The 18,437-nt window shown below is 41.0% G+C and overlaps 1 protein-coding gene and 1 long non-coding RNA gene across 2 annotated transcripts in view; both read right to left on the bottom strand.

Moving 5' to 3' along the window:
- Positions 1-3,302: 3,302 nt before the first annotated feature.
- LOC109510595 (uncharacterized) lies at positions 3,303-4,838 on the bottom strand. Its single transcript, XR_002167156.1, has 2 exons — positions 3,477-4,838; positions 3,303-3,425 (listed from the first exon to the last, which is right to left on the bottom strand). It is a non-coding gene; the product is annotated as an uncharacterized LOC109510595 (long non-coding RNA).
- A 66-nt stretch (positions 4,839-4,904) lies between these two features.
- LOC109510594 (crumbs cell polarity complex component 2) overlaps positions 4,905-18,437 on the bottom strand; it is a 35,897-nt gene continuing 22,364 nt past the window's right edge. Inside the window, exons 7-13 of the mRNA XM_019861007.1 lie at positions 16,900-17,853; positions 16,123-16,664; positions 15,660-15,825; positions 14,056-14,917; positions 11,153-11,269; positions 10,610-10,736; positions 4,905-7,170 (exon numbers count right to left, since the gene is read on the bottom strand). Coding sequence (XP_019716566.1) covers positions 6,949-7,170; positions 10,610-10,736; positions 11,153-11,269; positions 14,056-14,917; positions 15,660-15,825; positions 16,123-16,664; positions 16,900-17,853 — 2,990 coding nt within the window. The 3' untranslated portion in view covers positions 4,905-6,948. The remainder of the gene's footprint in view (positions 7,171-10,609; positions 10,737-11,152; positions 11,270-14,055; positions 14,918-15,659; positions 15,826-16,122; positions 16,665-16,899; positions 17,854-18,437) is intronic.

The following is an 18,437-nucleotide window of genomic DNA, read 5'->3' as shown; positions in this document are numbered from 1 at the left end:
TTTGATTCACTCCTCTTTCATCTATTACTGCTTCAAACAACAAAATGAATGAAGGAAAAGTGGTAAAGATGGCACGACTGTCTGTTTTGAGTTGTGTTGTATTATTTTGTCATTTTATGTTAAGTGTTCTTTTGATGGTGACGCGGGCACCCGCAGCGGCTCCTCTTGTTGTCTGTTGTCTGTTTAAGAGGGAGGAAATTTCATTTGAGCTGTACAGCACATTTGACAATAAAGTTGGACTTGATACTTGTAAGCAACGCATTCTACCCGTATGTAATCAACTCTTCTCACGCGCAGCGAGTCTACTCCTGTAGCGTTCACACGTCCCATTTTATATCGGTGCTGCCTCGCAAACTAGCATTACTCCGGAGTAAACTTTTAAACCACCTCCTGGAGCAGGGTTAAATTTGCTCCAGTTGAAGCTGTTTTCAATGGTGCTCCACCATACACTTTGTACATGTGAACACTCTACGGGGGCAGCCTCGGTGCTACACCGGAGTAAAAGTTGCCATGTGAACACCCCTCATGTTACACCTCATGCCCTCATGGGCATTCATACACAGGTTTTCTACTACATGATCCTGGCGCACCTCACAGGAAGTGAACGAGACTTTACACCAGGTGAAACCAGGTCTATGTCGTGGCGCAGGTGGTGTACCCAATTTTGTTTGAATGAACCCAGGTGCATGCAGACACATTCTGTGTTTTGCTGATACAGGTATGTGTGGTGAATGTCATCATATTTCACTCATAACTATGACACGAGCATAAACTAGACTTACCCCAAAATGAAGTTGCAGCAGTTTTTACACCGAGTGCACATACCACTGTCTATGAAAATAGGCCCCAGGGTTTCTATCTAAACCATTGGTTCTTAACCTGGGTTCGGCCGAAACCCAGGAGTTTGGTGAATCAGTCTCAGGGGTTCGACGGAGCCTCTGCCATGGAGCTTAAGACACACCCGACTCAACATGTCAATTAGTTATGACACGTCCACTTGGCTATCACTAGCTGCAGATGATCACATGACATTGGTTGGCCAGTGGGAAATTTAGTTTGCTCAGTAGTCAACGTGTGGCTGTCGTGATAGTACGCCGTGTGATTTTAAAAAAGAAAAATGTTTTAATACATGCTAACTATGTTGAGCAAAAAAAAGAAAGTGGTTGGACTAATATTTACAACATGGATTCAAATTCATCACGGACCGTGAAAGGACTGAGCGTCCTATCTGCATGATCTGTCATGCCAAGTTGAACAACTCTAGTCTCGCACCGGCAAAACTAAAGGAACACTTCTTGAAACTGCATGAAGATTTATTTTGTTCATTTTATGCACTATTAAAAAAAAATGTATGTCTTGAAAATGTATTTACTTTTTTCTGTTTTTAACCAATGTGTTTTTTGATGTCTTGAATTTGTAAAAAATCATATTTTTTATTTTTCACTAATAAAGGGTTCGATGAATGTGCATATGAGCTGATTAGGTTCGGTACCTCTAACAAGGTTAAGAACCTTTGAAAGGTTGACCCTTGTAGAGCTTTTCTTTTGAAATTCTGATTCTATTGCAGAAGAACTCAATTCGCGATTAAATGTCTTTCCATATATTTCTATCAGTGGTCCAATTGCAAACAGAAATGGCAATCACTATTTTTTTATTATTTATTCAACAATGTATTATGAACACACAGTTCATTTTGTTCACAAAGAGCAACAATTCCAAATATACATAGAGAATGACATGATGTGTAACGATCCATTTTTGGGATTTGTAGGGTACAGTCGCTTTCTGACATGGTGAGCGATCTGATTTTTTTGTAAATGGTAATTCTAAATGTAAGCATTAGTTGAAACTTTCTGATTAGTTGTGTTGCTGAAATTTGCAATACAAATTTACAAGTGGTACAACATAAAAACATCATACTTTGGATTACCGCTTCCAATTTTGAACTGTATTACACAGTGTGCAACACCGACAAGACAACTCCAGTGGAATATCACGACCACATTGTACTTAAATGACGTAATTACATCTTCCTATATTTTGCAGAACAGTGTTTGACTGTGTGTTATAGACTTAAATAGCTGTGTGCATGGAATGAGTCAGCTGTCCTCTGTTGAGGTGAACAGGAATAAATATCACCCCACCAAAAAAAGAAAAAAAAGATTTTTTAAAAACATGAAGGCACAACTTGCATCTCATCCATTCACAAGAAAGACCTGCAGAGTCCCTTTCAACATTTTACAAGGGATCTAAGTAATCACAATACCTTCAAAGAGAGCTTCACGAAGTAAACAGGAGTTCTAATACGGAAGAAGCACCAGCACAATGGATCTCTCTATGCAGTGGAAAGGTGGGATAGATAAGGAGGGTTAATGAGGAGAACACCCAACACAAACACCCCCCCCCCCTCAAAAAATATATCCATATTCCCCTCCATCCACCCAAAGTTATTCATTTTGTATCAAAAAGAACTCGGGAACTGTTCCCACGGCCAACGCTGATTTCATGAAAATAATTGCGCATCGCAAAACACACACACACACAACAGGAAAACCCCATGAGCACATATGATTCCTCCTATGTGTACATTCTGTGCAACTAAGGGGTCTAATCCCAACTCTGACTGATTAATTAACTACTTTATTATGTTGATATTCCTAATAATTTTTTTCCTATCAGTGAAATTAGAAGACTTAAATCAATCAGCTGTCTATTTGTGTTCAATGTTGACCCCTGGAGGCATTATTGTTATGGCAGCAGGAAGTCTGTCTGAGTTTGCCAAAATTGTGGAATCGCCAGTCTCAGAGGATGTTCATTCAGTTGATTCATTTTGTAGAAAAATAGCAGATCACAGGTCCAACAAAGTACTAGTGGCATATTAAAGTGTTCTTTTGTCGTCGTTGTTGTTTCATGAGTCCATCCTTTTTTTCGTCAGAATTGAGTGATTCCATAATTGTTTCCCTCTGCGTGGTCTAAATATGAGTACGTAACTGTTACAACCACATTTTCCCCCTGTTGTTAAAGCCAGAAAGTTGCCATTTGAAATGATTTTAGTTTTGTGTCATGTCTGTTATGTGCTTTTTTTTTTTTTTTTGACAAAATTAAACAACTGCATGAGCATCCTCCGAAACCAGTGATTCCACAATTTTTTGTGAGGGGTTGTTTTCATGTTGTTTCATTAGGCCAAACAATAACTGACAATCAAACAGCTGTTTAGTTTCAAATTACGTTTCTTCCTATTTGAATTAAGCATAGATTTTTACTAAAGACAATAGATTTCACATATCACCCGTGATTTTTTTTTTTCAGTATGTACTTTTGGTCAGCAATAAATAAACTACTCCAGACTGAGTTGCATCTAAGTATTAGTAAACCAAGCCAGGACTGTGGTACAGTATGCTAACACTAACTTCCTATCTGTATACCTTGTTAGGATACAGTATCATTCCTCTTGTTAGGATACATTATCCAACAACCTCCAGAAAACAGTTTCTGAAGAAAATCAATACACTCTAATGTGTTCTTTCTCATGAAGGAAAGTGGCAGTGAGATGTGATGACGTTAAATTTCTGTGATGAGTCTTTCAATTAAATACCATCCCCTTTGAATGTTACAAAAATCAGAAAACACAGGAATTGCGGCATATGACAAAAAAACACCCAAAACACAAAATGTTCACATCATATTTACACACATTATTGATGACCACATAAGGCTGCCCCCCGGAGTCATGTTACAGCAGTTCTTTACACATCAGTATGTCAAGTCGGCGTGTGTGTGTATCAAAAACCCTCCTTCACTAATTTCACAAATTCCTGTATTAAGACACATTAGATGATGAAAACCAGCTAAATGTGTTCTGAGGGATCATTTTGAGGTTTAAGTCAAGCACAAGTGATTTTTCAGACATTATACAGCTGTCTATGTCAGTCACACAGTTTTTTTGTTTGTTTTTTTTTAGTTTGACAAAGTCAAAACACCCTTTCTGTTGGTTGTGGCATATTTGAACATAAAAAAAAATGAGTGGAGGGAGAACCTGTACTTTGCATCCGACAATTCTCATTGAGCGTAACACACGATAAACAAACCAAGTGACATTGAATAAAGTGGAAATGTTGAGGCGGCCATGTCATTCCAACGAGCCACAGCATTATGACCAGTGACAAATGACACGTATCCATATTACAAAGAGCTGTCTTAAATATTCTGCCTTAACAACAAGTTAATGATGCTCAGCTTTGATATAGACACCGCCCTATGTCGGGTATTCGTTTCAAAATTATTCTCGTGAACTGAGCATATGATCATTGTAAATATTTGGTATTGCCCCAATAGTGAATCATATATTTAAAATGGTCATAACGTTACACCTGGTTGGTGCAAACAAGTATGTGCCTATGCAAGTCTTCTCATATTTTCACGCCATACCATGTAAAAAGTAACCATAATGATACATTGGTTGGAACAAGGAAATGCCACTTTGGGTGTGATGACCTCTAAAACTACACATCCTTGATTTTCGAGCATATTGCTCTTTGCTCAATGGTCGTACAAATACAAAAATCCCACATAAAGGACAAATATTAAACAATAATCCAGTGTCACTTCAGTCGTAGTTCAAACAATGGCCTGTTCAGACCTGGTATAATTATCCATCCTGAGTCATCCGATCTCAACTGGAAAAAATAATGACATTGTCAGTTTTCTGTTTTTTGTTTGTTTTACATTTGTTTGTTTTAAATGTCATGTACTAAAGATGAAACTAGAAAAAACAACGGGCCCTATTTTTGTAGACTGGTGGACATGCGCTCACCATTGAAACTGATGCATCTTCGCTTCAGGCCACGTTGTGATTCAGTGGGCATACAAGCGGACAGAGGGCAGTTTTTATTTGACACCTTGGCGCAACTGACGATTTAGTGACAGAAAGTAGATTACAATTTAGACCAGCTAAAAGCAGGTCTAAGTTGTGGTGCAGGTGGTGAAACATGATTTTGATGGATTTCATTGAGGTGCAGGCAGACAGATTCAGAGCTCTGCGGACATGTGTGGTAGATATGATTCATAAATATGCCATCAGCGTGGGACCATCCCTCTGAATCAGTGCAGAAATCAATTAATTGAATGAATTTATCTTTGTTACCCTCTTGAAATTATTTTTGAAAGCACCCCGCTGACGGCGGCATAACTACGGTTAGGGGGGGCATTTTTCACGGATGCACGATCAAAGGGTAGTCGGCAGTCTCTGAGTGCCAATTTTACATCATCCGCCAGTGGAAATGTTCTGGTAGTTCTTTCTAAATGTACTTTGTGTGTGCCTATCTACATGCAACATGCACCGCATGTCTCTCCCAGCACTGAATTTCAAGGGAATGAAGGGAGCTGCTCCCACTGGATGGCAAACAAGTCAGCTATGTTTCCTCCCACTACAGCATAGATACCCGCTTCTCTCTGCACCCGTCTAAGAAAATACCAAAATAAAGAAAAGTCCACCCATGCGCACAAATAGCCAGCGCTTTGCCCTGGGCACAAAAATACATTTGCCCTGGGCACGAAAATAGGGCCCATAATCCGGCAAAATCATATGAAAATTTCTCAATACATATTTACAGAGTCGCGAATCTGTGCCTCATAGAAGCTATAATGGGTAAATTCAGTGCTTACGAGAAAAAACAAAATAACCTTAGTAATTAAATCCTTATTCAATAATACTGATCTTTCACCGGTAACTTGTTTTTTTTCTTTCATAATGTGGTAATATGTATACATTTAGGCCAAACATATTGGAGGTTGCATACTCATGCCAGATATATTAGTTATTGTTCAAAGCAGTGTAGCATTAAAATAATTTTGAAGATGCTTGCTATCATTTACGATGTACAGTATTTATACTTAGTGGTTAATTCTATACTAAATTGCCTTTATTTGATACTTCTGGAGTACAAAAATCTCAATACTCTTCATCTACAAATAATCACAGTGGAAGTCATTAATTTTATTTAAATTATAAACTAGACCAGAGTTAATAATTTAAACTGGCGTGACAAGAAAGAGTCTACAATCTCTAATCAAAGTCTATTAGTTTGAAAGTCAATGGTCACGGTTTACAATCCAAAATGAAGTAGCATACTCACTGTAATGTATTATATAGATTTTTAAAAATATTGTGGAAAAATATAGTATAATAACACTGATATTGCGTAATAAATAACATAAGACAGCTATCCACTTGTGATCGGATTGTTCAGGACAAGTTTGAACCAGATGGAAAAATGTACAATATCTGGAAGCAATTCATCCAGTCTTTCTTTGACAGCAGGTCATTTTCTTTCTTGCTGATGCCACCACTTTGTATCGACAGTATGTGGGCCATTTTCATATCATTTGATCAATCACATTGAAGGCATTTTCATGAAGCATTTTATGTCTTTCTGAAGAAGCGAATTTCAGTGCGTCGCCAAGATTTGATCTGTCAGTTAGGATTGCCTTTATTATGAATGCCTGAAATTTGAAATCATCAATACAGTTTTCAAAATAGGACTTCAATAGTGGCTGTTTCATAATAGGAGACATTTAACATAAATTTAAAAATTAGATGAAAAAAAAAGTGTCTCAAATTAGATGAAAATGACCCATGAAGAAAGTGGTTTAATCAGCTGATGAATGAATTGCGTTCTAAAATGAGATTGTCTTTGCAACTTTTCACATATTTGCAAACACATCTTTGTCATGTCCTCTCTTCTGATTGGATTTTATCTTATCCCAAAGCTTCAATATCAGTAGTTTTCCCAAGGTGGAGCCATCAGTCTAGAAGATCCATTGGGCATTACCCAGATTTTTTTTTGTTTGGGTTTTTTTGTGCTTTTTTTGGGGGGTGGAGAACAGCAAGTCCCTTCAGAATCTGTTCTCTGCTAGTTCCACACAACTTCGAATATGAGGCTGCAGGCCTCAGATTAGCCTCTCCTCAGGAGGCACTTTGAGGACACTGCCCATCTCTAACCTGGCTCCAGCCACCTCCTGTGAGCTGGGACTGTAGGTGCCCTCTGACTGACGCTTCTTCCGGGCTGTCATGATGAGGAAAAATATAACTAAGATGGCTAGTAATACACATAATGTGGTGAGGGGGATGGTCACCGCCAGCCAAGGGATCCGCTCCTTTTGCTCCTTTTTCTGCAAGAGGACATGAGAGCAACTGTTATTCATTCATACTTTTTCGATCACAACCCACAAAGTATTAATTTTCTCAAAAGTGTGCCCTTATAATTCAGTGCGCCTTATATATGGATCAATATTCTGATTTCTTGGACATAGTATTTTAAATGTTCTGGAAAGCGCTTTGTTACAGCTGCAGCAGTTGTGAAAGCTCTCTATAAATACAGCTGTATGATAATGTATTGTATTCCCTTTAGTGTAGCTCCATCTAGTGGCTGCATAATGCAACCGCAGCCACTATTGTAGCTTCTATTCTATGCACCTTATAATGCGGTGCATGCTATGTATGAAAACAGTTTTAAAATAGGCCATTCATTGAAGGTGCAGCTTATACTCCAAAGCGCCTTATAGTGAGGAACATGCGGTACTTTCGGGCATGATCTCATTCCAGGCCAATGGTCTCAAATTTGGAGGTGCTGATTTTCATCCCAACCGTTTTACACTCAGCTGTATACTGCTCCAGTGAGAGTTGGAGATTGCGGCTCGATGAAGCCAACACTACCACATCATCTGCAAAAATCAGAGATTGCAATACTGAGACCACCAAACTGGAACCCCTCAAACTCCTTTGCTGCGCCAAAAAATTCTGTCCATAAAGGTTATGAACAGAATCATTGACAAAGGGCAGTCCAACCATCCCCGGAAATGAATCAGACTTAGTGCTGACAATACAGTTCAAAAATCGGTCGTGCAGGGACCAAACAGCCTGTATCGTCACCCCATACACCCAAAGCAGACTCCACAGAACTCTCTGAGGAACACAGCTAGTTGTGCGACCTCCCATGCACCCTCAAGGATTCTGTCAAGGGTGTAGAGCTGGTGCATTGTTCTACAGCCAGGACAAAAACCACACTGCTCCTCCTGAATCTGAGAACCCATGAACATGGGGCCCTGGTGACCCACAACAAGGCATGAGAGAACATAACCCAATTTTCGTCAACATCATAAGGAATTTTGGAACTTTTTTCCGGTCCCTCATCTAGGACTTGTTTGCCATGAAGGACACCGGCAGGGGCATAAAGCCCCAGACAACTTAGCTCCTAGGATCATTGGGATACGCAAATCCCTCCACCGCGATTAGGTAATGGCTCAGGGAGGGATAGTTTTAAAACCTATACTAAGAAAATATGTCATTTATGTAATATGTTTATGTTCAAAGATCAATTGATTTTTTTTTTTTTAAATGGACCAGGACTAGGACAAATTTACTTCTTGACTCCTTTTAAACCAATTATACCAAATGTGCTCTGTTTTTTTTCTTTTATTTACACGTGTGTATAAGATTATTATCAATGAGTACAAGAAAATGAAAGTATTACATTCATGAGGAACAAAGTATGTATTTATTCTATACCACTGTGTGTAGTCATAGAATGAATTAATTTAAACAAAGTGCCAGTGTGTGTGTGTGTGTGTGTGTGTGTGTGTGTGTGTGTGTGTGTGTGTGTGTGTGTGTATACAGTATATACAGTACATGATTCATATATCAGAGATGAAAGTGGACTTTCCTGAAAATTCCTGAAAAATGTATATATATAGATTTATATATCTATATCTATCGATCTATCTATCTCTCTCTCTCTCTCTCTCTCTCTCTCTCTCTATAGATATATATATACATAATTTTTTTTCCTACTTTGAAATCCACTTTAGCCCAGAATACATATCGTGTTACAATATGACAAGTGGGGGTGTATAGAACACAAAATTATTCAGAATATTTTTGACTCCCCCTTCAATGTCCACATGTCCCAATACATTTGCCCATAGAAGCTCATCAAACAATCACCAACTTTTCTTGCTTGTTCTCGCTGCCTGAGCAGCAAGACCCAAATATTGAACGTTGCACAAAGGTTGCAAATCAAATGAATGATGCCATACAGTGCTACTGCATCATTTATGATGAGAAAAAGATGAAAACTGTGCAATCGTCGTTAGATCGCTTCTTTCGGCCAGTTTCTACTACACCCTCCAAGGAAGATACTCGTCAACCCTCATCTTCTTCTCCTGGACCCTCAACTTCTTCCTTCATTGATGTTACAGAGGAGGAAGTAACTCTTGAAGCCCATTCCAGCGGCGACGAAGACCCTCTCGGCCCCATGATATAAAATCCTCCTCTTCCTTCTCCTCCCACTCCATCATCTCCTGAAGCCTTCGAGTACATCTTCCAAAAGTAAGTTAAACTTCATTTTATTATACTTATATAAACCTTAAACATACTGAAGCCTTAAACATACATTCCATACAAAATATAGCACTGAAGCAACTTACGAACGAATTCACCTAATGAACGATCCTTCGGAACGTATCTCGTTCGTATGCTGGGGAGCGTCTGTATATATATAGTCGGACAGAAAATCTCCCTTCAAGTCCTTTTCCTCAAGCCATGACCACTTGAACATGTTCCTAACACTCGCATCTATTGCACGTATGTGTAGGAGACTGGACTGTCTCAAAATTGTTTATTTATTCCATCGTCGTGTGTTCAGGTCGATTATTTTCTATTTTCTTCATGTCATTAAAGTTATCGTTAATTTACGTTTTTCAGAGGCGGTCCTTGAACGTCTCAAGTAAAACCACAGAACAGAAGGCACGGAGACGGACGTGTCTGTATTGGTTGGGACTGAAAAGCATAAATAAAGTATCCGTTTTAAAAACCAACACCACGGCTCTCCTTTTTCGGAGCTGCGACGTATGTCAGCTTGCCTGTCTTCCTGGTGTTACTGTTGAAGCGACACCATTCGAGCGAAGCGCGCCTCAGCAGTCGACAGTCAGCTGCTCTCTGCTGTGTGTGCATCAGTGCGAACATGTACGCATGCGTGCGTCTTTTGGTTTCAACCAATTAGCGCCGACGCAACCGACGTCACATATCAAAAAAAAGCTTGTAACTTGGACAACAGCTAAACTAAGCTAGCCGAAACGACACGACGCTCGAAGTCGGACGGACACGTTTTTCTGCTAATCCGTGTGTTTCCCTTTTTGCTCAAAAAAAAATATATATATATATTTTTTTTTTTTTAAACTACAACAACTGTCTTGTCCACGGCGTCTTTTATTCGTTCCACTGGGGTTTAGCAAGTGTGTTTATAAGGAGACGAAAATCTCTTTACTGTTACTACTGTTAGTGCCTCAACATGGCTACGCTCGTGACATCAAAACAACGAACTCAAATGCGTGTTTGTTCAATGTTGTCAACTAATGTCCAGATTAAATTTAAGCAAATTTTCCTACATTTTCCGGAGGAATTTTCATGAAAATTTGAAAATCCGGAATTCCAGGAAAATCCGGAGGACTTTCATCTCTGCTATATATATGGGGGGGGGTCCCACCTGCCCCCATGCCATCTGCGCCCATGCTCAGGTTGATGAATTGGTGCAAAGATTTTATTATCACTTACATTGCTTTCACACAGGGAGCCACTATAGCCTGGCACACATGCACACTGGAAGTGGTTGAGTCTGTCTAGACAGGTGGCACCATTAAGACAAGGACTGGACTCACATTCGTCTATTTCTGTCTCACACCTGAAAGACATCAGAAGGGCTTTAATACAACACGAAGTGACACACACCTTCACAAGCAGCTCTCACCAACAAACACGCTCCTGACCTGACATGATGAGACAGTCTAAGCCTGTCTCAACAGCATGTTTGGAGAGATTTTTTTGTATTGAGAAAAAGAAAAAAATGACAACTGTAAAATACATAATGTCACAAAATATATCTAAAAAAAAGTGATGAACCTTTTCTTTATTTTTGCTGACCTTCAGATTTTCTCTGCATGAATCCTACCAAACTAAGATGAAATACATTCTGGGAAGTGTATATAAAATCCAGTGTAATTTGAAATGGAACCTTGATTGGACAGGTGACTTTCTACAAGAATACCAGTTCAGCTTTCAGACTAAGCAAGTGCCGGGTGTTGAATATATGAGGCTCACCTGGCACCAGTGTACCCTGGCTTGCAGGTGCAGTTTCCGCCAGTGTCTCCTCCTATGCAAACTCCTCCATGAAGGCACTCTGTTTTGGCATCGCATGCCACTGGAGGGAATCGCCGCCTGTTGGGCACAAAAATAGGATGCCAATGCCTATACCACTCACTGGTGACTTTATGTTTCGTGCTTATAATTCGTGAAGTTATGCTTACAACATTTAAAAATCAGTTAGCGGGCGAAGAAATGCACTGGCATTGATATTAATGAATTTTTAAAAAATGGACCAAAAGTTCTTGTGCAGTCTGTATAGTTCACTTGGATTGATTATAATCAACACGTTTGAGGTATCACAGTACTGTATGTTCAAATTTGAACACAAACAAAAAAGAAAGTGAGGAAAAAAATATACATCGCAGCTTCCACAAAATCAGTTTGGGTTTTTGTGCCACCACAGAGATGGTACCGGTGATGGCAAGGAGACAATTCTAAAGGAGGAAAGCAAACTAATTCCTGGTAGAGCAGAGGCTAAAAATGTTCTCTACCTTTGACTGTTATTTTGACTGGTATAATATGGCATAATCAGGAAAAGAAGTGACATAAATGGATCCCACCCCGGCCCATTCGGACACAACACCAGCGCACTACCCGGCAATAAACTCACGCGATGACAGAGTGGTTTGTTTTCAAACGTCACGAAACAAGTTGTTCTTCACACACATCTCTATGTAGGCTGCTCGGTGCAAAAGGACGAAGTCAAAAACAATAATGAACTAATAATAAAATACAAAAAGTCACACTTGGAAGTGAGACACTGTACATGTAGGTGTTCTGTGGAGCGTCTTATAGCGATCATCTGTTTATACACAAAGACATGGGTGAGCACATAATTTATTGTTGTGATGTCTCATTATTAACATTACACAACCCTATACATTTTGGGGTTCTTTTGAAGATCCTATTATTTGTTTTCAAATCTTTAAATGGCCTCGCTCCACCTTACCTCTCTGAGCTCCTCCGCCCCAACACACCTGCGGACCAGACATTATTAGCGGTACCAAGAACTAAGCGGAGGCTCAGAGGGGATCAAGGCTTTTCCGTTGCTGGTCCCTTTCTTTGGAATGACCCCCGGCTGAAAGTTAGACAAGCCCCCTCGCTGCCCATCTTTAAAACTCGTCTTAAAACTCATTTTTATCTTTGACTTTTAATTGAGCATGTGACTTGATTTTTAGTTGGACTGTTTTTGTGCTATCTACTGTCTTCGTTATTAATTTAGTTATTAATTTTAAAAAAATCCTCGTCTCACCCCTCGGGTGGTGTCCATCCCTCATTCAGCTCGGGTCCTCTACCAGAGGCCAGTATATATGATATTTGCTCCATGTACAGCACTTTGTATACAGCGGTGGTTGTTTTAAAGTGCTCTATAAAGTCAGTTGAGTTGAGTTGAGAATTAAGTGCAGAATTATTAGATGGCTAGCAATAAGACTGGTATATGTTACTGGTATATGTCTACTTAAAGAGTAAAAAGGAGGGATGTCCCAATCACATTCTTTTGTAGCTGAGTCCAAGTCACTTGATTTTAAGTACCGTAATTTCCGCAATATAGGGCGCAACAAAACGTCTTCCATTTTCTTAAAAGCTCAAGGCGTGCCTTAAAATCCGGTGTGCCTTGTGTATGGTCATTACAGTAATATGTCTACACCAAGATGGCTCCTTGCTGGAGACATGCTTACGTTATAACTTGCTGTTGGTTCAGTGAACTGTGTCGCTGCTTTATTCAATACGTTTTTGTTGCAGCTCCGAAAAAAGGAGAGCTGTGGTGTTGTTTTTTTTAAAAGGCACACTTTATTAATGGTTTTCACAGTCTTAACAAATACAGGTACGTCTTTGTCCGTCTCCGTGCCTTCACTTCTTCCGTTCGACTCGAGAGGCGTTCAAGACCGGCTCGGAAAAACGTAAATTACTGATTCCTTCAATGAAAACGAATATTGAAAATAATGCATCAAAACAGAAAATCAAGCGAAGAAATCACAAAATAAATTCTATAGCCCCACTACAGAAATTATTTTGTGATTTCCTTGTTTGTGAATACAGTACACAACAAAGGAATAAATAACAAACACTTCTGAGACAGTCCAGTCTTCTCCAATTTACTGACATCTGATCGTTCTGTTTCCGCTACGCTCAAGGAAATGCCAAAATAAATTCTGTCGGGGGGCTACAGAATTTATTTTGGGATTTTCTGTTTTGATGCATTACTGTATTTTTAATTTTCGTAGTTTCATTGAAGTAATCGTTAATTTACGTTTTTTTGGAGGCGGTTATGAACGCCCCTCGAGTCTAACGGAAGAAGAGAAGGCACGGAGACGGACAAAGACGGACCTGTAGCTCCATCTAGTGGATGCATTGTAGATTGCGTCTTATAGTCAGTCCAGTGTGTGCAATATATGAAAAAAAATTACAAAATAGGCCATTCATTGAAGGTACGCCTCATAATCAATGCGCCTTTTAGTGCGGAAAATACGGTATCTGCCGATATCCAGTCCTGATCCAATATGTCTGCAATGCAACGGGGAAGAAAAGGAAGACCATATTCAAATTATCTCTAAAATCTTCTTATTCTTATTTTTACGATTTTTTTTAAGTATCCCAAGATGATACCTTTGTATATGGCTGAGAATCGGTAGTGGTTCAAATCAAGTGAACTTTCAAAATTAAGAATCAGATTTTTTTTCTGCCGATACCGATCAGCTGAAAATCATGTGTCCCACCCTTTTTTTCCATCCTGTTGATCGGCTCGGGACAACCCTACTGAAAACGGGTTTAAGAAGTATGAGGGATATAAAGTATATGAGCTATTTAAAGTCTAACATGCTCTAAAATGATACGTAAGAGAGAGATGAACAACTTACTGACAGCGTTTGCCCACGTATCCAGAGGGACATACACAGGTATGAGTTGCCTTTGTTTCCACACAAGTCCCCTCATTCAAGCAGCTGAACTCCAAACAGTTATCCACCTCTTCCTGACAGTTCCTCCCTATATATCCAGGCTCGCAGTCACATTGGTAGTCTGCCAGAAGGTCTTCACATGTCCCATAGACACAGGGTCCTGAGGAGCACTCATTTATTTCGGCCTCGCAAAGTTCTCCCTCCCACCCTGGGTTGCAGCTGCAGTTAAACTCATTGAAGTGGTCCTGGCACACACCCTCATTGAAACACGGCTGAGAGTCACAAACCGGGGCACCCTGGCATCCCAAGTTTGGCTCACGTCCACCCAGTCTGGAGAAATGACTTGGCTGAGGGGCATCTGGTACACTGAAAATTGGAAGGTAGATTCCACCGACTCGCACTTCCCCCAAACATCCGGAATATTTCTCCGCCAGCCAAATTTGGGTATCATTCAGGAAATTGAGGTTACCGCTAACTCCAAGGCTACAACCTGCTGTCTGCCCATCGACAGTGAGACGCCATCGGGACACTGACTGTGCAGGGTCAATCATGGTCAATTGGATGCGATGCCACGCTCCATCTGCGATGGTCCTGTCACTGGTAAAAGCCAGCAGCTCTGCACTCGTCCCGGTGTCCATTTTGACCAGAAGTGTGGAATTAAGGAGACCCAGACAGAATACCTCAGCTTGGTTCTCAGCCCTCAACAAGATTCCATTGTCGTCCCGTGTTCTAATGTCCATCGTGATGTTTGTTACTGGACTCAACAGGGAGTTGTTGGCAAAATACTCAAGAGCATTGTCCTGGAAAATGGCTTCAGTCAGACCTGTGGGAGGCAAAGATAATGAGTTTAAGATGCTATTTTTTTTTTTTTTACCTTGAGTGGAGATCAGCAATTTTATACACAGTACAGTCTTCATTTTGTGGCCTTTATGCCAGAGCTACTTTCGCATGTATTTTTTTCTACTCAGGTATCATTGACGGGCGGCCTGGTGGTTGACTGGTTAGCATGCCGGCCTCACAGTACAGAGGTGCAGGGTTCATTTCCAGCTCCGGCCTTCCTGTGTAGAGTTTGCATTTTCTCCTGTGTTCCCCTGTGCCTCCGGGTACTCCGGTTTCCTCTCACATTCCAAAAACATGCATGGCAGGTTAATGGAACACTCTAAATTGTCGGTGTGAGCGCGGATGGTTGTTTGTCTATGTGTGCCCTGCAATTGGCTGGCAACCAGTTCAGGGTGCCCCCCGCCTACCGCCCGAAGAAAGCTGGGATAGGCTCCAGCACGCCCCGTGACCCTTGTGAGGATAAGCGGATCAGAAAATGGATGGATGGTATTATTGACCAGTAGTTCTTTTTCATAGTGACGCTAGTTGCGTCGAGACTCTTTGACATTACAGAATGTCTTTCACCTGGAAGGCAAAAGAAACACAATTTCAACTTCTTCCCTGGATGTAAATCGTATCCGATCGGTGGGTTGTCTGAACCACTGAATGCTTATATGACCCTTTTCTAACACTTGTCCTCAGATGACTTTTATCTTGAATGAAGGTAGTGACAAAAGATTACTTACACTCATAACCATCCCATACGTCAACACAATGGCCTCCTTCAAAGCAAGGGTTTTCGACACACCACAAACGTCTCTCACACAGTCGTCCAGAGAAGTTAATGGGGCAGTCACACTTGAAATCATTCCAGGTGATCTGACACTTTCCACCGTTGACACATGGCTCATGCTGTGTACAGACAAACACAGGTGCATAGATTAGATGCTCACTTGTAAAATCTCTAACCCAAGACGACTGCAGGGGTTCAGAACGAGCCGCAGAGGAGATTAGGACGTAAGAAACAGATCAAAGGGATTCACAACCAGATCAACGTCAGTTAGGTTGAGGCAGCACAGCCCAACTGTCAGAGTGCACGGAAACATTGCAACACAGTTCCCTGCAGTTTAGAAATAAAAGCACCGGTAAAACGGGGGGATTTGTCCGAAAACTGCTTTGTGGAGATCAGGTGTAGTTTTTATGCCATACCTTACATGTATTGTCACTTTGACATCCTGGGAGAACATTCTTCGCATCAGTTGCCTGATAAATGTCCGCCTCTCCCTCATGGTCCACGATGGACAAATGCTTGTCATCCAGTCGAATGTCTTGTAGGCAGCCTTTAAATTTTCCACCCCAGTTATTGAAATTTTCACCTCCAGGGAGTCCTCCGACATACACAACATCCCCTGCTTCTATGCTCACATTCCCTATGGCGCGATGGTTCCCCGCTATAGGGAAGAACACATGGCCATAGTTTACTTTTAACGTCACCAAATTAGTTTTCCCATCCGTGACAAACTTAGCTTCCGACAAGAGTGTGGTGTAAGGGCTGTAGATGGCGACCGTAGCTTCCTTCAGGTAAATTGTCAGATAGGACCTTTGCCCTCGGCAAAACTGCAGAAGAAGGCCATTTTTTTTAAGAGAGCGCATTATAAAGGAGATGGTAAAATTTTCTCCGTGGGTTTCTGTGATGTTGAAGGCAGCGTAGCTTGTAGTGTTCTCATGACCAAAGGTCCAGGATGGGTACTCTACAAAGACAATGTTGAAACTGATTCATTATACAGTATCAGGTACATGCGGTGTCTGAATGACTTGTTTTTCAAATTCCTGCAGTTTTACGAATCAGTAAAGCTGTAGCTTGTCTGTTTTAGCAACTAAGTAAACTGCCTGAAGTTGCGTTACCAGAGCTATTCAAGCAAATAGTTTGTGGGAATTCAGACAGCTTCAAATGCAGCGTAATACCACAATTCGAAGAACTCTCACCTCTTTCACACGTTTCTCCAAAGTATGGGCGGTGACACTGACATTTGGCCACAACCCACATGTCCAGACAAAACCCAAATTGTTTGCAAGGGTCGTCGTGGCACACATCTTCTTTGACACAGCCCAATTCCAAGCCTACGTTCTCCTCCCTCATGAGGTCCTGAGGCAGCAGCAATTTATTGTCAACTCGAAGGTCTTCCATGCAGCCAATGAAACTTCTCCCACTTATCGTGAGTGTCAAATATTCCTTTGGTGCTCCTCCTACATACAACTGTTGAAATGAATTTGACTGGAAGAAGATCAGATGGTTGTATACTTGATTTTTCACTTGACATCCTTCCTCACAGCCAGGTCCCTCGACGGCCATAATCAACCGCTCATCCATAGTCACAGTGACTTGGTACCATTCTCCGTCATTCACTGGACCTGGATAAATGACCTGCAGCAATCGCTCAGACTTTAACTTGGCCTGGAGAGAACCCCGCACTAACTCCAGGGAGATGAAGTGTTCCATGGTACCGCGATGGTACAACAACATGTCAGGTAGAGTACTCCTGAATCTCAGCTGCATATGGAGTCCATACATGTGGTCATCAGTACCTTGTCTAGCTCTGTTTTTCGAAACAGGCAGCTGCATGTGGACGTAGCCCTGGGAGTTGAAGGAAAAGGTGGTAGAGGTATTGCAGAGTCCTCCTGTCCAGCCCGGCCCACAGAGGCACGTGTAGCTATGCTCGCCATACGCTGTCAGCAGTGGCATGCAGATGCCGTCATGTTGACATTGGTGCTGCTGACAGCCAACCAGGAGAACATCACAGTTGCGCCCACCCAATGGCTCTTTATCAGGTTCTGGTTCAGGACACTGACATATATAAGAGTTGGCAGCATCTTCACATGTGGCACCATTCTGGCAGGGATTGCTGTCACACTCGTCAATATCCACTTCGCAATGCACACCTGCATGGAAAGAACCACCATTGTAGTCATTCGTACCGAAACACTGATCCATCATCACATCCTCTCATAATGACCACAAGCGACATTGTCAGATATCATCAACTGATTTAATCATATTAAGCATGTTGATAACCAAACAACATTGGTCACTGTACTGGAAACTGGTTGATCTGGCTTCCTTAATTACATGCAGACACAAGTGCGCCTGCATGCAGCCTTCTAAGTAGATTTGATTGAGGCTGTGCATTATTTTGTCATTTGGCAGAAGAGGAAGCTGGGAGAGGAAATTGTGACTGGGTCAATTAAATTTACAATATTCCTCAACTCTGAAGGAAGGCCAGTGCCTTTGACTTTATGGACATTGACTGTCATACAACTTTTACAGTATGTGCTGGCCGCTTAATGATGGAACATTTGCAGCTGTAAAAACTCTAGAAAAAGGAGGAGAAAAGCAGTAACGTATTTGAAAACCTTCTAAATCACAAAGCTATTTGTAGAATTGTATGTCAAGGCTATGTCGTCTAATGCAAGCACATATTTTTAAAGCTACAACACATACATTAAAAAAGTGCTGTACCATGCTG

The sequence above is a fragment of the Hippocampus comes genome, unplaced genomic scaffold (assembly GCF_001891065.2).
Source record: "Hippocampus comes isolate QL1 unplaced genomic scaffold, H_comes_QL1_v1.1 scaffold130, whole genome shotgun sequence".
In the NCBI taxonomy this organism is placed as follows: Eukaryota; Metazoa; Chordata; class Actinopteri; order Syngnathiformes; family Syngnathidae; genus Hippocampus; species Hippocampus comes.
The sequence above is the reverse complement of the archived record's forward strand: the minus strand, read 5'-3'. Positions and strand labels throughout refer to the sequence as shown.